General features: G+C 37.2%; 1 protein-coding gene across 1 annotated transcript in view; it reads left to right on the top strand.

Annotated features, from left to right (window-relative positions):
• Positions 1 to 25,745, top strand: part of caap1 (caspase activity and apoptosis inhibitor 1) — a 45,860-nt gene that overhangs the window by 752 nt on the left and 19,363 nt on the right. Inside the window, exons 2-5 of the mRNA XM_077202084.1 lie at positions 448 to 639; positions 1,636 to 1,720; positions 21,523 to 21,577; positions 21,662 to 21,726. Coding sequence (XP_077058199.1) covers positions 448 to 639; positions 1,636 to 1,720; positions 21,523 to 21,577; positions 21,662 to 21,726 — 397 coding nt within the window. The remainder of the gene's footprint in view (positions 1 to 447; positions 640 to 1,635; positions 1,721 to 21,522; positions 21,578 to 21,661; positions 21,727 to 25,745) is intronic.

Genomic DNA, 25,745 nt, shown 5'->3' with positions numbered 1-25,745 from the left:
CTGATTTAAGACCTCTTTTGGGGCGTTAAATAATGGAGCAAATACCAGTAAATTGACTTGCTCAAACCTTAGTAAATCACATTGCGTGACATGCAAACATGTTGTGTCTGAAAGGTAAACTCCTGAGTCATACAAAATGCATAATGCATTAAGGGCAGCCGCAAAATAACCATGTCCACGCCTTTTCATCACTGCGTGTCTTTGGTTTCACTAATGAAAGCCAGGACGTGAAATGACTAGAGGTCAAATGTATGTATTTTATTTAAAACCCAGGTCATTATAGTCTCTAAGTAAAACATCTAACACAAATTCTTTTTTTTTTTTTTATTTAAATTCACATGACATGAAAGTCATTATTATATTAATGGCCACTGTTGCTTTCTTTAATTTGTTTCTTACAAAGTATTGATTTTGTTCTGTTTAATCAACTTCTGTTTAATATGAAAGGAGCCCAGAAAGGAGAAGGAGGAGCCCGAGGTTCCTCGTGAGCCTAGTGATCTGGAGGAGGGCGGATTGGACCTGAATAAGGCATTCAAACCCATCAGTGCCTACATGCAGGACCGCAAGGAGATGCTGGAACAGTGTTTTCATGTGCTGGGAGAAAATAAACTTAAAAAGATGCTGCCGGATGAACTTAAGGTATCTTTATTTTGTTGACATTCATAATGCATCATTACATCTCTGATCAGATGAGACTGTATGTGTTCGTTTTGGTGGAGTTGGCAAATAATATAGTGTCAGAACCAGGGGTGTCAGAATGTGTCATAGTATGGTATGTGGTATGTGTCATACCATAGACAATATGAGACAGATATCAGCCCAATTTGTCTTAAAAGTGGAATATGTATGATACAGGTGTCGTGTCACTTAATCCATCACAATTTTATATGGCCACATCAAATGTGAATTGGTTAATGGCGTAGTTTGGAACCAGATAATTTTACAAAAGCAGGCCATTCACTAAACTTAGTACTATTCTTTTGACAGCTCAAATAGCTGAAATTGCTTGGCACACTGTCTGGAAGAGTCAAATTTTATTTAGTTAATTAACCAAAGACAACACTAATCATGGTAACAAAACCATTGTCAGGTAGACAACATCAGGTTTTATGTTTTTAAGACTGCATTTACAATTAAACATTTAAGTTGGCTTTAGTCAAGACAAGTCAAATTGTATTTATATAGCACAATTTATACAGGCAAGCTGACCAATGTGCCTTATATAACAGCATAAAAGTACACAACAGACAAAGTAACAATTTAAATTAAAATACAAATTACAGATTATTAAAAGCAATTGAGTAAAAATAGGTTTTCAGACATGACTTGAAGATTGACAGGTCAGATGCAGATCTAACATGAAAAGGCAAACTATTCCAAAATGTAGGGCCCGCAATGGCAAATGCACGATGACCTCTTTGTTTTAGTCTGAACCGTGGGTTAGATAAAAGTTTCTGTGTCCCTGACCTAAGACCTCTGGAGGGATTGAATTGCACTAATAGCTCAGAAAGGTAGGGGGGAGCTAGGTTATTTAGGCACTGGTAAACAAATAAGAAAACGAGTGGGTGAAAGTAAAACATTAAAATAATTAAGTTGTATAGGCTGTTATAATAAACACTTTGTTGTTTCCTGCAGGACTGTCCTTTTAATGAGATTAAGAAACTGTGCTGGGATCAGCTGCAGGAACTCTCTGAGATTCATCTGCTAGAGATTTTGGAGGGTAAATATCCAATTCATCTTCACGCTGTGTGAATTTTAAACCATGTCTGAACACACAAACCAAACATTGATCATTCTCTTGTCATGTTTGTTGTGTTTTAACCAAGCGGCAACCTCCCTGTCTCTTTCTTGAAACCAACACGGAAGTGACTTAAACTGAAATTCATCGACTGGCCGCTTGAGGCTTGATGTTAAAATAACCAATTTTACAGCAGAAAAAAAAAATGTTTACAGCCTGGTGCAAAAAGTGGTTTTGGTCTATAGCTGATTTTGCCCTTCATGACAACTGAGGGGGTGAATTTTTTTATAACTCATCCGTTTAAATTATATTAAGCCTTAAAGTTCTGCATCATAAGTGACAGGTGGATTGCCGCTGCTGTCACTACTTGCCGTTTGTCTGCTGTTAGCCGTCTTGCAGAGCTGCCAACTCTCACGCATTCACCGTGAGACTCACGCAATCGACCCTTTTCACACGCTCTCACGCCACACATCCATTTTCTCACGCAGAGAAACGAGATTTTTACGAGATTCACACAATAAATAACGTTTTGGCGCTTTTAAATGTGACAGATCGCTGTAGCGCGTCAGTTCAAACGGCACGTGATACAGTAGCCTACAAGACCCCATCCCCCCTGTCAACAAATCTCACTCCAAGCAAAACTTAAAAGTTGGCAGCCCTGGTCTTGTCACCTCATGTAATTGACCCTTCGCTAAGCCCCGCCCTCCTTAGTTACTGTTGCTACGCCTGTCAAGCTGTCGCATCTAGCACGTCTATTACAGTGTATGCACCGGTGTCAGACATTCCCAATGAGATAATTAGTAATTTTTGGCCAACATGTGAAATATCTGAGAGAGCAAGACAAAAGGGACTGCAGTGTGCATTCGAGGGATATATCCACGACATAATATGCAACCGATTAGCGAATAATTTCATAAAATTTGAAGCTAAAGCCTATAGTCGCAGCAGCAGCCCCTCATACGCTGACCATTCAAATGGGAAAAGCACAAATTGAGGAACAGCTATGTTCGTACACAGCAGGGTAAGTGAAATGTGAAAATAATCGAATAATTATAAATCAAACAGTTTATCCATAAATTTTGTGGAATAACACTAACACCGGGAGAGCCGCGATCGGATTGGGTTAAAGTTACTCAGTCAGGTGTACTAGGCCGTCGATTAACAAAATGCTGAAATATATTTTAAAGTATGTCAGTGAGCCTCCGTCTTGTCTTTAAACGTCTTATGAACATTAACATTATGAACAAAGAACCGTAATTATCTCCAACTTCCAAGCAATAGGTGTTTTTTTTAATCCTGTGGACATGTACTGTTAGTGAATGGGGTCTCCCAAACTGCTGGATCCACGCCCATCATCTCCCCTTGGCTTTTAGATTTTCGGGAAGGAAAAAAATTCCACTCCCCTCAGTCCCCTGTCCAAACTTTTAGGATACCGGGTATATTCGGCATGTTTCCCTCGTTCGAAAGCTTGCCAGACCTCCCGCGCCTAGTTACGGTTGCTAAGACACGATTGGCCAGTGGCGGTTTTCGGGCGTGGCTTAGCGAAGGGTCAATTCCAGCTGCTGAACTTGGCATCTCTGCCGTGTTTGTGCTTTTTTCAGGATTTTTTTGTATACAATTTAATACATGCATTATACCTTCGCTGTTGGATTCCGTTGTTGTCGAGTATCGAGGGAACAACCAGCACTGTTTTTCAGTTTTTTTCCTCTGTGAACATGCACTAATGAATGTCTGACAATTTTATTGCTTTTTGGAGATTTCAGATTTCAAAACATCTACAGAGGTTACACTCGTTCTGCGTTACCATTGATCTCACGGAACAGATATATGCTTATTTAAACTTTTTAGTGTTAAATAAAAAGTACCGTCAGATGAAATCACTGCAGGGGTCAGTGCTTTCTCCGTCCATGCGATAAATGCACACCCCGCCTCTTTGCCCATTTTCTGTTACGCCCATTTTCTGTTTCTGAGTGAGGCGCAATGACGCGCTGCCAAGATGGCGACGGCCGCCTCCGCCCACTTTTGGCTTCAAAAATGCTCTTCAGAAACCTACGGGTGACGTCACGAACACTACGTCCATATCTTTTTTACAGTCTAATTAGAAAATTAGAATAGCGATTCTTCTGATAAATAAAGGTGTACTTTATTGTACCAAAGAGAAATTAGTCTTGGCCTCAAAAAGAACACACTGCTACACATGAATCATAAAAACGGATAACATTTAATACAATACATAAACACAATAAAAACATAACATAGATTTGTCTTAAACTCGTATACGCATACCACAACTCACAAACTGTCAAACAAATGCATGAATCACAAGCCCAGTGCAGCTGGTGAAAATGATATGATGCAGAAAATAGCCTTTCTGGTTATGCAGCTCCATGATGGGGGCTGTCAGCATGCCGAAACCAGCGCTGGCCAGTAGGAGGCCTAGCCCACCGCCCCTATACAGCACACAAAAGGACAAGGTTAGGGGGGTATCCACCTTATTTTACCGTAATTGAGAGTGGTCATTTGTAAATTGATAGTGTCTGGCTTCCGGGGTCATCTCATAAATGCTAGTCATGCTGCTTGAGATTGCAATCTGGTATTTCTTACCATTGTTGTAAACCTTGTTCTTCTTAAGTGTAGAAAAACTTATAAGCGAAGACCAGGAGACTTGGCTTATCTTTTAAGCAGGATTCTTTATTTGCTGTAGTCTGCTTCGTCCAAAATCGTACCCAAGTCTGACTAAGGGAACTTTACATTGCAGTTTACATACATTTCAAGGGGGTGGGATTAATTTCATAGAGGAGGGGACTCTTGAACAAAACATGTAAATGAAAGTACATGATTCAGCTGGTTACCTGATTTCATCAGGTAACAGTGTAACTCAGAGCCTTGAGATGCTAATCCAATCAGCCTGATTAGATCAACAAAAGGCCCAGCTGACATTTGAGATGTGACAAGAGGTTAATGTCCGAAACCTTGATTGCCTCAAAATGGATAACATTTTGTGCACTTTCTCTGTTACTCAATTAAAACATTTAAAAATTTGTAATCCTACACCATATTATTTTAACTCTTTCCCTGCCAGTGTTTAAAAAAAAAAAAAGTTACAGCCATCATGTTTGATCAGTTTCAACAAAACTTTCATGGCCCTCTGAATATTTAGTTGAGCATTTGATATATCAGTAAACTTTACAATAAGGTTAATTATTTAACATTAGTAAATGTATTAACTAACATGAACTAACAATGAGCAATACATTTGTCCCAGTAGGGCTGCACAATTAATCTAATTTTTAATTGCGATTACGATTACGGATGCCACGATTACGTAATCGTTCAAGGCCGCGATTACAAAAGAAAATCCACTCTGCGTGTGTGTGTTTAGAGCATTTATGTTATGAGAGGCGAATCACGACTACTTCAGAAAACCCAGCACAATATGACATACCAGGCAGTGACGTAAGTGTACGCTGAAATACAAAGTCTTTCACCTCAGAAAAACGGACTTTACTGTCCTGTCAGCCGTTATACTGTGCTCGTAGCGCGCACTCTTCAATTGCAGGCGCAAATGCGCGGGCGCGCGCTGTGTATCGATTCACTGTATAAAGTGCAAAAGAAACTACGAGCATGCAACGTCGTTACAATGTAAATTAGTAAGTCACGAAATAAAAGTAAAATACCAATAAATCACATGTTAGCTGATAATGATTTGCATGCAGGTATGATTTTCATTCTATTCACCAGGAGCTGTTTAATTAACAGTTCTTGTTAGTATTGTGTGTTTACCATGGTAACTGTCGTTTCCATAACCCAAAAATGCCACTTTATTTTCACTTTGTGTTATTTTTTTATATTATTAAATGACTGTGGTGGCTCATATCAACATTTTATTAACAAAAACTAGTTTGGGACTGCTATTTAATTGCTTTACCATAGTCCTAATGTTTTTCTAGTCTTTACTATGAGTCATACAATTTATGTGTATGTTAAGTAAAGGGGGACAGTACTTGTGTGTGTTAACAATTTTTGTGTAAACATGTATAATATGCCTATACAGGTCCTTCTCAAAAAATTAGCATATTGTGATAAAGTTCATTATTTTCCATAATGTAATGATAAAAATTAAACTTTCATATATTTTAGATTCATTGCACACCAACTGAAATATTTCAGGTCTTTTATTGTTTTAATACTGATGATTTTGGCATACAGCTCATGAAAACCCAAAATTCCTATCTCAAAAAATTAGCATATTTCATCCGACCAATAAAATAAGTGTTTTTAATACAAAAAAAAAGTCAACCTTCAAATAATTATGTTCAGTTATGCACTCAAGAGTCAATACTTGGTCGGGAATCCTTTTGCAGAAATGACTGCTTCAATGCGGCGTGGCATGGAGGCAATCAGCCTGTGGCACTGCTGAGGTGTTATGGAGGCCCAGGATGCTTCGATAGCGGCCTTAAGCTCATCCAGAGTGTTGGGTCTTGCGTGTCTCAACTTTCTCTTCTCAATATCCCACAGATTCTCTATGGGGTTCAGGTCAGGAGAGTTGGCAGGCCAATTGAGCACAGTAATACCATGGTCAGTAAACCATTTACCAGTGGTTTTGGCACTGTGAGCAGGTGCCAGGTCGTGCTGAAAAATGAAATCTTCATCTCCATAAAGCTTTTCAGCAGATGGAAGCATGAAGTGCTCCAAAATCTGATAGCTAGCTGCATTGACCCTGCCCTTGATAAAACACAGTGGACCAACACCAGCAGCTGACATGGCACCCCAGACCATCACTGACTGTGGGTACTTGACACTGGACTACAGGCATTTTGGCATTTCCTTCTCCCCAGTCTTCCTCCAGACTCTGGCACCTTGATTTCCGAATGACATGCAAAACTGAGCAACAGTCCAGTGCTGCTCCTCTGTAGCCCAGATCAGGCGCTTCTGCCGCTGTTTCTGGTTCAAAAGTGGCTTGACCTGGGGAATGCGGCACCTGTAGCCCATTTCCTGCACACGCCTGTGCACGGTGGCTCTGGATATTTCTACTCCAGACTCAGTCCACTGCTTCCGCAGGTCCCCCAAGGTCTGGAATCGGTCCTTCTCCACAATCTTCCTCAGGGTCCGGTCACCTCTTCTCGTTGTGCAGCGTTTTTTTGCCACACTTTTTCCTTCCCGAAGACTTCCCACTGAGGTGCCTTGATACAGCACTCTGGGAACAGCCTATTTGTTCAGAAATTTCTTTGTGTCTTACCCTCTTGCTTGAGGGTGTCAATGATGGCCTTCTGGACAGCAGTCAGGTCGGCAGTCTTACCCATGATTGCGGTTTTGAGTAATGAAACAGGCTGGGAGTTTTTAAAAGCCTCAGGAATCTTTTGCAGGTGTTTAGAGTTAATTTGTTGATTCAGATGATTAGGTTAATAGCTCGTTTAGAGACCCTTTTCATGATATGCTAATTTTTTGAGACAGGAATTTTGGGTTTTCATGAGCTGTATGCCAAAATCATCAGTATTTAAACAATAAAAGACCTGAAATATTTCAGTTGGTGTGCAATGAATCTAAAATATATGACAGTTTAATTTTTATCATTACATTATGGAAAATAATGAACTTTATCACAATATGCTAATTTTTTGAGAAGGACCTGTATATATTCAATGTAAATTGTGATAATCGTAATTAATAATCGCAATTACAATTTCAAGGGAATAATCGCCAATTATGATTTTTGTCATAATCGTGCAGCTCTATGTCCCAGTATTTATTAATCTTAATAAATACAGCTGTTCGTTGTTTGTTCATGTTAGTTCACAGCAGAGATGGGGACTCGAGTTTGAGACTCGGACTCGAGTGCGACTTAAGGACTTATAAATGCAGTCCATTTACCATTTACCATTTAAGTCGCACACACAGTGACTTCAGACTCGACTTGAGACTCGTCCTCGAAAGACTTCAGACTCGACTCGGACTCGAGCTGCGGGACTCGTGAACAATGTTTATTTTTAGGAAACGTCTGATGAGCACGCTGTTATTCCCCTCCCTCTGACCCGTTACCTAAAACCTGCCTACATAACACGTACTACGTGCGCGCGCGGCCACACATGAGAGGACAACAAACAAACATGTCGACTGCACCGGCCGTTGCTGTGCCATTCATCGTCAGCTTTGGGTTTAAAAACTTCAAACAAGACGGGCCAAACAAAAGAAGCGCTCAATGCAAAATATGGGGTAGGCCTATCTGCGCGCGTGCACCTAATGGTGTTCCAGAGCGCGAGAGGTGGGTGTACGAGAGAGAGAGAGAGAGAGACGTGCGAGAGGTAGTGCTGCGCGAATGCGCTACGGCGCTCTGCAATCAAATACGATTTTAAATAGGCTTAGTAAAAATAAAAAAATAAATCGAAAATCAATGTGTGGCGGGCCGCCACAAATATATGAACCATGTATTTCACATCATTTGGTTGCAATAGTGTTTTGCATTTAGCTACTGTGATGTTTTGCACTATGTCAATTTTAGTGCTGTGAGGTAGGCTATAACATTTTCTATATTTGGTCTAATGGCTCCACAGAGCGAGCACAATAGGAGCCAAGGCCTTTCATTATAATTCAGCAACAGACATGAGAGTCCTTTTTCTTCAGAACCTCAATTTTTACAGATACAGATATTAACTTAAAAGTAAAGTATTCTTGGTGTTTTTGTCATGTTGAAATAGCCTGTTTACACTGATTATATACCTAAATCAAAGCTGATATTGTATGCTATTAGATAAAGGAGTCATAATAACATATTACATGCTTTGAATTCCTTAATAGCTATGCAGTGTTCTAAGCAGCCTGGATGGGTCGCTGTACGTGATGCAACACTTATTATAACCACAAGAGACTTGAGACTTGACTTGGACTTTAGCTCAAAGACTTGAGACTTGACTTGGACTTTAGCTCAAAGACTTGAGACTTGACTTGGACTCTAGCTCAAAGACTTGAGACTTGACTTGGACTCTAGCTCAGAGACTTGTGAGCATCTCTGGTTCACAGTGCATTAACTAATGTTAAACTTTGATTTTAATAATGTATTAGTAAATGTTGAAATTAATATTAACTAAGATTAATAAATGCTGTGGAAGTATTGTTCATTCTTAGTTCATGTTAACTAAGGTAGTTAACTAATGAGCTTAATTGTAAATTGTTACCGATATATCAAAAGAAAGAACATTGGGAAAAAAATGATTCTAGTGATTGCGGTGTGTCTTCATTCATTATTTTTTTAATCAACACTTGAATACGGGTAAATTTCATAAAAAAAAACAAAAAAAAAACATTTTTAACAAAAAGCTGAGAAAATTGCATTTATGGCAAATGATAAGTCTGGGTCAGATTTAGAATGATGATCAAAACATAGATTGAGTCCATCAACACCACCGAAGCTTCACAGTCATTTCCTCTTCATGGGTTCGAATTTTCCTTCGGTAACGTTAGGCAGTTTTGATTTATATGCAGTTTTGTTATCTTTATGGGGTCTCTCCATAGACGTAATGTTTTTTATACTGTACAAACTGTATATTATTTCCCCTTACACTAACCCTACACCTAAACTTACCCATCACAGAAAACTTTCAGCATTTTTTACATTTTCAAAAAAACATAATTTTGTATATTTATTAAAGGGTAACTAAACCCTGGTCAGAGCCTGACTCCACCCACTGGCAATATTTGAAAAAAGCTGGAAAAGTGGGCAGAGCCCAGCGGAAATAGAGGAGACGAACCGAGGGCGGGCCTGAGCGGAAACATTGAGGCACGGATGTACCTAATACAAATAAATAAAACATCTCCAGTTAACTACCAGAGCAGTCATTTAGTTCGCTATTAAATAAGAGATCTAGCGCTAAAATGTGTTGTTTTTGAACTCAAGCTGAGCACTCGTTGCCGCTGCTATCAGTGTCATGGATACAGTGTTCTCTTGTGGCTCGCGCAGTCTTCACTCGGATGCGCTCTTCAATCTATCGCCATTGCGGAGACTGAAATCACAAAATAAAATGTACACCAACGTGTCCCTGCTTGATATAGACTGTAATCACTGATGAACATATTCAGTTATGATGAGAGAAAAAAAAAACCTATACGAGTGCGGATTACTACCCGTAGCCTCTGACACGCTTGGCAAAAGATCTACCACTAGACCATTTAAGAACTGTTGTGGCAAAAATTCTGTTAAACATCATCACTGCGTAAGAGACACTCAGAGTCAAATTAATAAAAAGAAAAGTATTTATTCTTGCAAGAATAGGTTCAGTCTAGTACACAGAAGTTACGCTGTGCAAGAGAGTGACACCCAACAGGAAGATATGAGACAGCCTTTATACTGTTTTCAAGGTTCCTCCTCACCCGCTGTACCTTTCACCCACCCAGATAAGGTCCTTACTGCTGTTCAGTTTCTACTTAAAGACACAAACTGGTACTGAAATAAACTGGCCAAAACTGACCGTCCCTAAGGTCAGAGGTCCTGTCCCATATGTTCCTGAAACGTCACGCACAAGCACGTACACACATATACTTTTATACATTGAATAGGTTCTTTCTCTTATGATACCTGTTTGGGATCAATGACTATTAAAATTTCTACAACAATTACCCCCTTTTTATCATTCAGATTCCCCAATCATAATAATAAAAATAATAGAACAAATTTTAAGTCATTTCATCACACTTATACTCTTCATCTCTGGTTTTCACATAACTGACCACTCTCTTAAACATTTGTGAAATAACATTTGGAAAAGTAAAAAGCTTAGGCTGTTTTTGTGGGGATAGTCCCTAGAGTATTAGCAAGCAAGTAAAGACTTTATCTGCGGCCGGGCTGAATGAATAAGCACTGTTATTGCACTCCCGACCTAGGTCGGACCCTCAGTCACCTCAGTATAAACAAGAAATAGTGTATAGTTTAAGTAGGAAACACATCAATTTAACACCCTGGTTATCATTACACATCTTGAAACCCACATGGCATTTCAACAGGCTAAGAAATACGAAGAAATAAAAGTAGAATAAAATCCCTCATTTCGACCCCTCTCCTTGTACGTCATCACATAGCGGATAACCACAGCTTTTAACCTTCTGTTCATATCAAAAACATTCATAGAAAGAAAGAAAAAGAAAAGGAAACCATACAATTTAACACATGTCACAGTAGCTCCCACTACTTGTATCATCATATTTTGTTCATCCAATTGAACAGACTCCCAGCTTTAACCAGTCTCTGTACTGAGCTGGAGACACATTATAATGCATGGTAAACATAACAATATTGATAATCCTATCGCTGAAATTGGTAGTACAGTACCCCCAACCCCCCAAAGATTAACCAATCTTATCCATTTACCATCAGTCCACGCCCATTTCCATACATCGCCTCCATTTTCCTAACCATATTTTCTTAACTTTTAACACCATATTTAATAAAATCTATCCTGAAAAGGTTTTATATTTTTTTATCCATTCTTTTAACCAATCACCACAATTATAACCCACAGCTTTATGTTCAAAATTAACTCTAATATTTCAAATACGGACCATCTTTTAGCTTATTACCATACATATTCTCCCATGATCGGCCTTTCTTACCCTTAATGGAAAGCCTAATCATCAAGTTTCTTCAATAATAATACCTATAATTTACCTGAAATCTTTTCTAATGAATCCTTAACCAATCAAATCATTTGATCTAAGCCCTATTTTGATTCAATCAAATAAAATCATCAAAATCATCACAAAAACAGATTCTTTTGCTAAACTCAAACCATTAGTTGGTGCATCTTCCTCCAGGTGTGTTGGTCATCTCGTTTGCCCCATGGACATTCCGTCTTCACCAGGGTGACACTTTGCGTGCCGTAGCCATGGTCTTCCATCGCTGGTTCGGGAGGTACGTTACTAGCACGTCCTTGAATCCCTCACTTATGCTCTATTGGATGGTTGAGGCCTGTTGGTGTTGTCTAAGGTTAGAGGCTTGGACCCAGGTGTCACACTCTCCAACCATTTTCTGATCCTTATAAGGTTTTCCCTTAAATCACGACCGCACCCCCACTGGAGTGAACCATTTCTTGCCTGCTTTCACCTGTGAATGGAGACCTTAAGTATTTTGTTAGTGACCGCTTGTCTTGCCGCTCGTCCCCTTTGGTGTGACCTGTGGAATCAACAACCTGAAACATTATCTCCGGATAATTTCTTGCTCACTTAATAGCACTCGGGGTCCTTTTACCCTGAAAAACACTCAACCCACTTTGCTCATGTCCACAACACAATATTTATACATTTGGAACAGAATTAGTTCTGTTTTCTGCAATCCTTCCTGACATTCTGCAAAAGGAAAATCTTAAGTTATGCGCTGCGCAGGTGTGGCCTTGTTTCTTTCTGCCACAATAACAATCTAGGCCAGGATAGTTAGTCAAATTCATCCATAACCATTATTTTATTGGGCACATTCTGCCCTGCATCAAAAGTCTGCATGCTCTGTAAAGAAAAACAAATGTCGAGGTTATTTTCAGATAATAAAGTACACGTAGTTTCTTTTGTCTGCTGTGCTGCCACGGCCTTCGCTGCTGCATCTGCCCTGGCGTCTCCTGTTGAAACAGTCCTGCAATTTTGTTATCAGCGTGTGCGGCACACTTACAGACAGCAATTTTGTTAGGGAGAAGAATGGCTTCTTGCCAGGCTTTTACCCTATTAAGCCCCTTGTCCTCCCAACATATACCGTCCCTTAATAAACCAAATTTTGTCAATTGTTATCAAAATTGTTACCATCCCCCCTTTTGATGCATGAATCATCTCGTGCATCAATCTAACATAATGGTTTTTGGATAAAGTTTGCCATCAACACTAACCCAAACGTTGTCCCAAAGCCAAAATTCCTCCAGACATCTTTCTCTGCCTCTGAAACTAAAATATTACTTAAAGCCACAAACACATCTTCTTATCAGAGTATTTGGAGGGCAACGGCCCTCAGTCTTACAGTGTATCCTGCTTTTCCAAGCCTGTTGTTTGGTCTCTTAATCCCGTCATCTACAAACATTGTTTCTGAAAATTCTGTTTCAATTGTTTCTGTCAGGTCAGGTCATGCTGTACAGACTTGGTCAATGTCAGTCAAACAACATTTTCCCCCTTTTGTTCACAATATTCATAAATGTGAAGGACTCTCTTGATAATTTGATATTGACTTAGCCAATATGTCACTTTGTTATTGCCTGCAAATCTATAACATTTTAGTTTATCTCAACCCATGATGGACATCTCTCTACAACTTCCAAATCCGATTTACATAAATTCTTTTAATCCATAGATTGATTCATAATTACCAGTAGCAGACAGAGCTGAATAACTAATCCATTTAAAGCTCGTCCCATTTTCTGCATCATCTTGTCATCAGATTGACTCAAAACTATTAGCTTCCTTAAAACTTGTCATTTGCCTTAACCCATCTGTAATGATAAAACCCTCATTCCAGAGGTTAATGACACAATATACACACTATTCAGGTGGAGTATTAGTACCCCAAACTAACACATACAAGACATAGAGTGCAGTCACCATCACACACACTCATATTAGACACATATTTTAACTGTTCATCTTCAATGTTCGCTTTTCATTATATCATCTCTAAAAAGATTTAAATTTTAAGTAAGATTTTAAACTTCACATTTTACTGTAGCTTTTACCTAATTTTACATGTTCTCTTAACCAGTTTCAAAGCATGTCTGTTCATTATTCATTTGATCTTAGAAAAGTCAGCTGGGTTGTTTGGTTCATTATCACTATTTTGTTCTTTAGTAGGCCGATAACAAAGAGACAGACACAGTTACCATCCCTGCCTCCACTCAGACAGTCTCTCTCTCTCTCTAAACAAATAATCTTTTCAACAGCCTCCTAAGACTGTCATTTAGACAAAATGTAATATTAAAGTCATTACATTAACCTTTTACCATTCGCCTTTGTTATCCAGACTCTTCTCAAATCTACAAAAGCCTGTCTTCATCTTTAGCCACCACCATGCCTAACGACCTTCAGGAGTTAAAACTATGTTATAGACATATTAGCTCAACATTAACTCTTCTATACATTTTACTTGCCCATATGGCAACCAACATCATGTCCCTCATATAATTAAGTTTTGTTACTGTCTCCGCAGCAAATAATGGCAATCACCTCATGGAATCAGCTGGCTCCTGAAAGCCCACTCCCGTTATCTCTTTATCTTTAATTTTCTTCTCTTCAGGGTGTCGTCCCCTGGCATAGTTGCAGACACTTGTCACAATGAAAAACAAGCCATACAATCAATGCGGTTTCTGGTGAGTGGTATAGAGGAACTCACATTTCTGGGTCAGACTGCCATAACATTAATTTTAACCTCACAGCGCATCTCACCTCTCAATGCTCTGCTGACCCCGGTGGCCTCCAGTAATCAGCGCTCAACTCTCATACCTTTCTCACAAATAACACCTCCATCCGTAGTTGCCCAATGTTCGTGACCCCCTGCGTTGGGCTGTCCCCTGGCCAGGAAGATCATCCCGTCATTGAGTAGCCACTCGTACACACTGGTGACCGCTCTTTCCCAATACAATCAGTTTTCTTCAACAGAACTCAGCTGTTTTCTGGAGCTTAGGAAAGGCACGTTCAAGAGTCACCAGAGCCATTCCGATTGCCTAATAGTGTTCACAGGGAGACAGGTTAAAAACAACAGTATTTAATCACTTAAATCCATTAACTATCTTAAAAGCAGCAACTTAGCTACTTAGACTATACTCAGTGAATTTAGATCACAACCGTACATTCAGTGTACTTCATCTGTAGCCGGAGCCATCGGTCCTGAATGGTGGAGGCTAAATGAGACAAAGTTGTTACTGGTCCTAAAATACGCTAATCAAAATGTCACCTCTATCGTTTAAGGTCTGTATTATTATTTTAAAGACTTCTTTAAAGTCATTCAGTTTTACATTTAAAACATTTTTAACATTTAAATACAAATTGCCCTCTGAATGGTAATGATTTCTTTTAACATCTCTGTGTCTATGGTTTTCAACTGAAAAACTGTGCTTTACTATAAATAGCTTATTATCACTTATGACACAGGCTCAGATAACAGCTTTTAGCTGACATTGAATGAGAGAGACTCTGAGACATTCGGACTGGTACACTGCTCTCTCATATACTTCTAACATCAAACTTTTATCTACCATCTTTTAACTCTATCCCAGCTTAAGGCATCTTTGCCAGAAATTACATGTGTTTTCAAATAAACATAGTTTTACAGTTGTCCTTTGCCCACGTCAGGGAATCTAGACATTACAAATTTCCACTCAGATTGAGTCTCTGTCGCACTGGCTGTTTCAGCCACAGCACACATCAGATTTAGATAAGCGAACTGTTTCATTACAGCCAATAGCAGACTTATCTTTTGAAAGCAAAACATCAGCTTCTAGCTCTTTCATGGTCAACTTTTCAAGCTGTTTGTTTAATCAGATGCCTTTCAACACATTTTACATTTAGCAACTGTTAATTCAGTAGCCTACTACTTCTGCTTATTTGTTCTAACATAAAAATAATTATTCTAGTTCTCAATAACGTTTCACATTTCTCAATCTCAATTACCATAGTTTAATATTTGACTTAAGTTTTCTCTTGGAGTTTATCAATCTCCAATTAGGATTTACTTTTTGACGAGGCAAGCACTCTCTGCTTGTGATACTTTTGCAGTTATTGTAAATCATCTGTGAGATTAGTCTCTCTATATACTCTAAAATCTTTTTTTAAATGTTTAATTACAACACAATCATCCTGTTAGTTACTTTGATATATTTTGCAACTCACATCTGTTGGAGTCATTAATTTTACATCAACCTGTATTCATCAATTCACTTATAAAAATTACTATTATAGATCTTTTCTTTAAAAGGATTCACTTTAAGACTTCAATCTCTTGACCTTGTTTTTATCTCTAGTTCTTTCTCAGACGAAAATGTTAATATCATCATATTAAACACTGATCTACTTTCAAGCCCACATTAACACCAGAAATTTATATCACTTAATTACACTTTGTTTTTTACACCTTCTCGGTGGGCATTTACAGTTACGTGTTAAATGGTCCTGCTGACCACAATTAAAGCACTCTCTGTCGGCTCCAACTTACTGCACATCATTGAAGCAGTGTGTCCCATTCAGGAATGCAAACAGAGCCACTGATAAGCAGTTCTCTGTATTCTTTTAAAGTCCACCAGTGGCAGATTCAATCCCAATAGCCGAATCATAATCTTTATCATTATTATTGGCATCAATTTTCATAAGCTGCATCGAAATGCTCAAAATATTCTAAGTTGTTTTCACAAAGTTTTCGTTTAACTTTAGTCATACTTGTCCAGGGAAATTATCCCCGACCCATAATTTCATTTATAAAACAGACAATATCTTTTGCTTCAATTACTTAATATCAACAAATATCCAACATTATACATTATTGATTTCCAGAATTTTTGGTCAAAGTTGTCTTTACATTTTACCAATTTGGTATTATCATCATCAACCCTAATTACAGAACAAGTACATATCTAACATCCGGGAACCGGGCTGAATAATCAAACCCTGTTGCTGTACCCTCAGCATAGCTGGACCCTAGGTTCAAAACACAATGGTTATCAAACTAAAACTAAACCTAATTTCAATCATTATTTTACCATTAAAATATAGAATTTTCCCCATTTTGCTTAATGAAACATTCCTTATCTTTATGTCACATTAGTCCCCGTTAATCATACTCAATGCCTTATTTTTATTCTGAAACTCATTTTTCATACCATTTAAACAGTTAATTTGACTTCCATAAATTCTGTCAGACATTTAATTTTCATCACATATAGTTTTCTACTATATTCCTTCTCAATCTTTCCCTACATGTCCAGTTCCTTCTGTATCCTCTCCTTTTTTTTTTTTTTTTTTCCTACATGCCAGTTCCTTCATTATCTAACCAGTACATGATTGTTTGCACAATCCCCTATTTCACACAGACAGCCTTATTGCTGCTTGCAACTTCAATCCGTATCATATAAATTTAAGTTCTCTAGACATCTAATGTCATGCATCCATTTACTGAATGAAGAAGTAAAAGCTTTATTTCTCTCGACAGTTCTTTTTTATCTGCTCCTTTAAGACAACAATCCATTGTTTGTCCACATTGCTTACACATGTTGAACACAGCCATAACAACCTTTTTTGTTTCTCACTGCCCTGTTCAACTTATTCTCGCACTACTTTCAGTCTAGTTGTGCTCAGTGTTCCCTCCCTGGGGAAATCATGGTATTTTCTCAGTTTTTTCAATATCTAAAACATACATTTTCCCCCATAATTTTCTCATTTGATAGAAAAACCGGTGTATCAAATTTTGCATGCTTACCTTGAGACTTCCCCATATTGGCTGCTTCTCTGTTCTCTGTGGATTTCTCTTCAATGCGCGTTTTCCTGATCTGTTAGGCGTCCCCAACAGACCCGATTGTTCCTTTTAACCCAAATCGGTCGGGTTGCACTATTAGTGCCCTCCTAATTAAGGTTTACCAAAAACTGTTCTGGTTCCCCCTAATTAGCCTCAGTACCTAAAAACAATTTGCTCCGTCGTGGAACAACTAATTTTCAGGTTACCTATCTGTTTGAAATCTCTTGATCTGTTACAGACCTCAATTAATCTCAGATAATTTTCTCTCGTATCTGTTTGAAACCTCTTGATCTATATATAGATCTCAATTAATCTCAGATTACGTACCACAGAAACAGCCCTCAGCCAATATGGTTCACTCACATTTCATACCCGAAACAAAATACTTTTCCCCAAAAGAAAATATTTTAGACGTCTCTTACCAGAGATATGTTGGCTGCCACGGGTTCGCTTTCTTTTGATTCCAGTGGAGCCCCTCCCGGACCCGATAGCGGTCGGCCCCTCTCTCTCAAGCTTACGAGGTAGAGCTGGAACTGCTCAGTCCAGCTGGCCAAACACCGTCCGCTCTCAGGTCCAGAAGGCACTTCCAAGGAACCCCACTCTGACACCAAAATTGTTGTGGCAAAAATTCTGTTAAACATCATCACTGCGTAAGAGACACTCAGAGTCAAATTAATAAAAAGAAAAGTATTTATTCTTGCATGAATAGGTTCAGTCTAGTACACAGAAGTTACGCTGTGCAAGAGAGTGACACCCAACAGGAAGATATGAGACAGCCTTTATACTGTTTTCAAGGTTCCTCCTCACCCGCTGTACCTTTCACCCACCCAGATAAGGTCCTTACTGCTGTTCAGTTTCTACTTAGACACAAACTGGTACTGAAATAAACTGGCCAAAACTGACCGTCCCTAAGGTCAGAGGTCCTGTCCCATATGTTCCTGAAACGTCACGCACAAGCACATACACACATACTTTTATACATTGAATAGGTTCTTTCTCTTATGATACCTGTTTGGGATCAATGACTATTAAAATTTCTACAACAGAACTCAAACAAAATTTGCGGATCGATGCATTTATTTACGGGTTGAGCAGAGAGGCTGCATAGTTTGACAAGTTTGTTCCCAGCACTTCTGAAAATGCACTTCTGAATGCGTCTCTGTCCCCAGCACATTTCAAACCAAACTGATGCCCGTGCAATACTACACTAACAACTATGCTAATTAACTACCCAGGCTACACGAAATAACTACCCAGGCTACACGAAATAATCTAAATAACTATATAAATGCTATGCTAAATAGATGCTAAAATACTCTATCCTGATCGTTTTCAATACTCGCAATTCCAACTCCTGACTCGCTACAGTGGTTTTGACGAAACAAGATGGTTTTTACACTGCCAAGGGCGTGGTAGCTCGTACCAAGGGCGTGGTGAGCTGGAACCTGCTTACGTCATCTGCAACCGTTACGTCACGTACCACCGCAAACATCCAATAGGAAAATTCAACTGCAGTAGCCATTGTTCAACCTGAAGAGGGCAGCACTAAGACGTTTTTACACCATATATTGTAGAATTAAAACACATGTCAAAAAAGTTACTCAAATCAATGAACAGCACTAATAAAGCCCCATTCTTACAGATCAATAACTAAAAAAAGTTGGTTTAGTTACCCTTTAATGCATTTTCCTCGTGGTGACCGCTGGCTGGTCCCTGCAATGTAGGTGATTTCAGGTTTTACTATCCTTGTGGGGGCATTTGTAATATAATATAAACCTGTACACACACAAACACACACACACACACACACACCTTTCCCTTATAGTAGATAAATTAATGCTATTTGATAACTTAATTGCAGATTGAATAAACAAATTCTTAAAACGGTTTTATCTACAGATTGGCATTCTAAACCTACCTAGGTTTCAGAATGTGTGTTGTTTCTTTTAGAATTTTTTATGGCTCCCTTAGCATTGAGTTTTCATACAAGGTCTGCAGATATAAGTGTTCCTTTTTGCCCATGGTCTTCATGGGCATTTGAATTAGTCTTGTAAGCCTAGACATTAATTGTGCTGGCAGGTTACTTACCATACTATAGATGTATCTAATCACATTCTCCAGGACAGCCTGTTAGAACAACATGATCTTGCTACTCGCACCATAAAGTCTAAGCCTTCTAAAAAAAAATGCAATCTCTTTTGTAACCAAGATCACAGGTTTTTAACATTGATATGGCATTCATGTCAGTGAACAATCAACATTTTTTTTGTGTATATAATATATTAATATAAAGATACTTACTTTATAGGAACATTGTGAATGATTAATGGACTGTGATCTCCAATTAACTGTTTTCTTCATTCACAATAAGGTGGTGGGCATCACACCACTATACAAACTGTTAGAGTGGTAAGATGATATATTTTGATGAGTGAGTGGCTTTGCTCACACAACCATTTGTGTACAATGTAAAGAGAACTTGGGAGCTCACACACCCTTGGGGCTCTTGAACTGATGACTTGAGGATCAGAAATTACATTATTAAATTATAATTTTGTAATTAACCTTAACATGTTGAGTTATATTAGTTAAAAAACTTTGAGTACAGGTGGGGTTTCTTTGGGCTCAGGATAATTACAGATCTTTTTTCAGACTCTTTTCAAGTCTAGAGAACGTTGAGAGAGTGGAATAGTGGTTTTTAAAAGGTACTTTAGATATCTTTGTACAACTGAACAGTAATTGCACTTGAAAATGATCTACCTCCAATTTACTGCCCATGTCGTCTTTCAGAGAGCCTCGGATAGATTTAACATTTGTCAGAAAAATCATGGTTTTGAAACTGGAGATAAAAATCAGTCAGTTCATCAGCCTTCTGTAAATCATCATTTGTACGTGTACATATGTGGTTTACTTGATTCCATATTAGTAACAACCTTCATTGAGTTCCACAGTTTTTGTATTCAAAGTGGTGAATTGATGCTCAATAATGTCTTTGTCTCCTTAGCTGATGATTAAGTTATTTTTGTATGATTTTCAGCCCAGCGTAATCCTTCGAACGCTGCCTTTTCCCTCTTGATACAGTCCTTAAGATCTTTAGTTGTTATTGTTCGGATATATAAGATATGAAAATATATTTTTGGTGAGTACATTATCCACACAGAAATGTAGGCTATATAACCCGTTATTTTCTCTGTAGTCAGATCAATGGCCATATTATTAAAAATATGCTATTTCTTTTTTAAACTCCAGGTTTGCTTTGCTTGTTTATCATGCTGCACAATTTGGCCAACATTTTTGTGATTTATATTTCACAAAAGTTTATATAAGTCTAGGCAATGTCCTCACTAATATAGTGAAACAAACGTGTGTGTTTGTAGGACGTATTTTAAAACCATTTCGACAGGGACGAAGACCCTTAAGTTCTGTATGTATTTGCTTGAAGGTTTAATCAAAACGGCTTTCAATGTTGCATTTAAGTTGCGGAATTCAAGTAAAAACATGTCTCCAAAACAAATAATTAATGGCAAACATGCTGAACATTAACAGACAGACTGTCACTTCATCTTGACAGCTGGGGTTTTTTTCAAAACGGTATTTTTATTTTTTGTTGCATACTGAAGTCTTTTCTCCATTGGCTCACTTAAAGGGATAGTTCACCCAAAAATTCTGTCAGTAATTACTCACCCTCATGTTGTTCCAACCCCGTAAGCCTTTTGTTCACATTCAGAACACAAAATAAGACATTTGTGATGAAATCTGAGAGCTGGCTCACTCCTTCATAGGCTGCTAGGTAATGTATATCTGCCAGCCCAGAAAACTTTGTAAAGACATCGTTAAAATAGTCTAAGTGACTACAGTGGCTCAACCTTAAGTTTATCAAGCGACGAGAAATACTTTTTGTGCGAAAAACAAACAAAAATAACGATTTTATTTAGCTCTCAGATTTCATCAAAAAAATCTTAATTTGTGTTCTGAAGATGAACGAAAGTCTTACGGGGTTGGAACAACATGAGGGTCAGTAATTACTGACAGAATTTTCATCTTACATCAATTATGTAATCAAGTTGGTCCCAATAAATTATATTTGTTATTATATATTTGTTCATATATGTTTTTAATAGTTTTGAAAACATTATTGGTATGCATATAACAAGTGAATATACATCAGTAATTTTATGTTGTAGCGTACCACCACTTTTGATTCGCTTGTCATTCTCAATGCTGCTTGTAATTTCTGTCTGAGACTAACTGATTACTGATATTTATGCACCATAAGTATGCTATCCTGTTCTTGTGATGAAGGCTTTATTATTATTTTTTGTTTGTAAAGGTAAAGAGTTATCAGTCACTGCAGCACCTGAAGGGAATGACTTAACAGACAGTCAGTAAGTCAGAACTCTTAGAATTATTTATTAAACTAAAATTTAAACTTATTGAATGTTTGATCATGTGTTCATTAATATTTACAGGCAGGACAGTAATGTGGACTCCACTTCCTCTCTGAGAGAAAATCCTGAAACAGAAGAAAAACAAGGTAATTAATTATTATAGATTAGAGGGGCACTTTGTATTATTTTAACATTGATATCGCAATGTGTGCATCTGCAATGGCAGTGCTGGGTAGTAACTGATTACATGTAATTAGCATTACGTGGTCAGATTCCAAAAATTATGGTAAATAATTGTAATTGGATTATATTACATTTTAAGATAATGGTAATAAGATCCAGATATGTTTTTTATTGATTACATGTTATTCTCACAATGGCAGTAAATTATTAATAATTCATTGATTCTACCTACTACTTTTTTTATATTTTACATTTTCTTTTTTAAGAAAACCTACTACATATAAATGTTCAGTTTTCCAGATTTGTTTAATTGCACACACAGACCAGCCACTAGTCATGTGCCTATCACTGAAAACTGAGACCAATACAGTATATGATCACTGGATTTACAGAATCATTTCACTTTAAAGAAATGGTTTCTCAACATTGCATATCTAATTAACTCCTGATGAACATATTAACTATTATTTTAAATATGACTCATTAGGAATAAATTATCAGTCATTTAACCATGCATTACTATTGTTGGAAGGCTTTTGTCTCTCAAACTTATTAAAATGTACAAATTTACGTCATTTCATATTTACATGCAATGCAGGGATTCCCCAACTTTTTTGTCAGCTGAACCTGTTTGACCTGATATATTTACTTGAAGTACCCTTTGAGATTTTTTGTTAATAAGTTAGATCAATAATAAAATTAAGTCAATAATAATACATAATTAAATTAAGTTCACTGTTCTCTAATGTTGGCTGTAAACTTGCGCTCGATCGGCCCAAAGTCCGGCATCCGACCAGCACAGAAGGTCTCTGCATGTTACTGTCTTTTCTCGCGGCAAAGTATTTTTGATTAAATTCAATACATTTTCTCATATGTATTAACTTGTTATTTCATCTGACTCCATAAATGAAAAAGGTTTTAATGATATCCATGCATCATTAAATATGAGCAAATGTTTGATTTTTCCTTTTAACTCTAATGAAAATAATGTAAAAGTCAGTAAGAATAATCAAATGTTACAATCTATTATGTCAGGTAAATGTATCATTACAATTTCATAATAAGTTCAAAGATAATCAATACAAAACATCAAATGCTCTGGAATAAAGAGGAGAAATGTTAACCCGACATCTCGCCGACTCTCAGCATTCACGGGAATGAGATACAGAAAAGGCCCTGAACCCTTTGCTGCATTTCTTTATATAGACAGAAACTTCTTTTCACATGGAAACATTAGCTAACAATGGGAATTTGCATTCAGAGGTTACACCTTTTGAGAGAAGAGGACCATTTGCCTGGAAGACACACCACTTATGTATGAAAATTATTTCTAAACTCTTAAATACCTTATTACCTTCTGGTTTACTTCTTTGAGAATGAGACCTTTATACCAGTCGCACTGAGACATTTCAAATGATAGCAAACATGGGTGATACTGTATGATAATTATTCACATTAAACTACATATATATTCTTGGGTGTGTTTCAGATGATCTCAAGCATGAGGGAGAGAGTGGGGATATAGGGAAAGAGATGTAGATTAGAATGATTCTGAGGTGAGACTTGCGTCTTGAATGGTGCACAAGAGTGAGTTCATTTCCTTTGTTCTCTCAGAGAGTAGCCCTCTCTTACAGTTCTTCCAGTCTTACATGGCAAATGGTCACATGACATGCAGGTTAACAAATAAAATATTTAATCTTTTTAGTAAGTTTTATATTGATTGTTTTATTTTAAAATTATTATTATTATTTTTGTTAAAGTTTTTTATTTATTTAATAGCTATTTTATTACATTTTATTTATTTAACTTCAAAACATTAAAGCTAGTAAATAATAAAGAGTAAATGTATTTAAATAAAAAGTATATTTATGATGCAATGCTAATCGACATAGCCTTCATCACTGTATAGAATACTATAAAATATGATAAATTCTGTGATAAGAAGCCATATTAGTTTACAGAAGGAAGTTATTTCAATCATTTGACTGACACTATAACGCTATTTTGGAGTACAATATGGGAACGTTATTCCCATAAATTGTATTTTGACATTGCTAAGCAAAAAAAAAAAAAAAAACGGTTAGCATTTTAGTCTCTAAATCACATAGCATGGTCTTAAAATGTTCCATAAATGTCAGGATTTTATCATTGATGTAATTAATTCTGAGGGTATGACAATATTTTTTAAACGAGTCTACAATGTTTTAAGTCCAAAGGCTTCATGAACTGTGTATTTTAATTTGGTAATGCCATTTCTTGGATATGTGTTCCAATGGGGGATGCAAGTTAACAGGTTAAGGTATTAGTTGTGTTGTGTGTGTTTTTAAAAAAAAAATAATTATTCTCTTGAACTTGACAGTATTTTCTCTCTCCTGATTATTTCTTTGGCTTTCTCTGGCTTCTTTGACAATGATTGTCTCACTTGTTGTAATTGTTGTATGCAATGGTGTAATTTATTGGCCAAAAAAAGAAAGCAAAACACAAAATAAACATAGATGAATTTGACTGATAACAGGTTTTTTCAAGGTTTCTATAGATATTGTGATGTATCTTTACCGTGAATTATTTTGTCCACGATAACTGGTGTGTAAAACCTGATATCATGACAGCCCTAAATGGAATATATTTTATTTCTCTTTGCATTTTCATATCAATATGGTATAAGATTATCCTATTCATATTAATGTGATAAACGAGTTAGGTCAAAAGTATTATATTAAATTTTGTAATGTTTCTAACTACAATTTTTGTCATGTAATTTGGAATCAGTAACTGACTGTTGCTGGGTAAATTGTTGGGTAGATTACTTACAAATTGTAGTCAGTTACTGATTTCAAATTACATGACAAAAATTGTAGTTAGCAGACCTGCCAACCTGTACACATTTTGCGTAGCGGGTACGCATTTTGACCTCAAAGTACGCTGGTATGATTTGTCACTCTAAACTACGCAAAAACCTGGTGCCGCTTCTGTGCACGCGCAGTCCTCAAATCAAGCAACAGCAAAAGAAGCGGAGTTCGACCAATCATAGCGCTGGGTTCATTCCCCAAAAATCAAGCGAGGATGATTGACAGATGTGGAAGGCCTGTCATTAAAAAGAGACTGAAAATCGGCAGCAATAAAGAATCCCGTTCGATCCTCTTCCACTCCCTCGGCCGCCGTCTGACTGAGTTCATCAGCGAGGACAGTACAGTAGTCATAGCACTTCTGACTCCTGACGGGGAACGGACTGGATGGATGTGGAAAGTTGAAATATTGTTTTTAGTTAACTTAATCTGGATTCGATGATCACACGGGAGTGATCGCATGGATTAAAATACTCCTTCATTCATGGTCACTCAGATAAGAGGAAAACATCATTCAGCCATGCAAATTATGAAATGCTTAAGTATGCATTTTTGAATCTAAATGAACAATAAATCTAAATAAAATTAAAATCGCTATGGCTTAGTGATTATGAAAGTTTTGTAATTTGTGGATTACTGATAAGCACGAGTCTGGAGAAACAGGCGTTTATTTATTCTCAGTGTTGAGAAACGTAGTCTGCATGCGTTATGTTATTGTGTTAATAATAACTACCTAATTATGTTACATAATTATTTTGTATGAATACTAGCGTATTAGTTACTTATGGATTAAAAAGTACCGTTGTATCAGTGCTGCGCAAGCTCTCTATCACAAACACAAACCGCGCGCACAGAGAGAGAAGATAATTGTAAATTGACGGGCTTTAAAAAAAACTTTAAATTTTGTTTTAGGTTGTGTTTTCTTCTGTCAAAATGTCAGAAATCATTTTGTATTATCCATCCGTGTTTTTAAAATTCGTTAAAAGACAGACGTTTTACCGTTAACACAGCCCCATATTTCGGATTCATCTAAACTTATATACTTGATATTCTTTTTAGAATAAGTGATTCGTTTTGCTATTATTGGACTCCTGTCTATTCATTGTCAACTATTTTCTATAAATATGTTTGTATTG

This window comes from Siphateles boraxobius, unplaced genomic scaffold (genome assembly GCF_051911475.1).
Source record: "Siphateles boraxobius isolate OS27281-9 unplaced genomic scaffold, OSU_SipBor_1 48, whole genome shotgun sequence".
NCBI lineage: Eukaryota > Metazoa > Chordata > Actinopteri > Cypriniformes > Leuciscidae > Siphateles > Siphateles boraxobius.
This window is presented reverse-complemented; position numbering and strand designations above follow the sequence as displayed.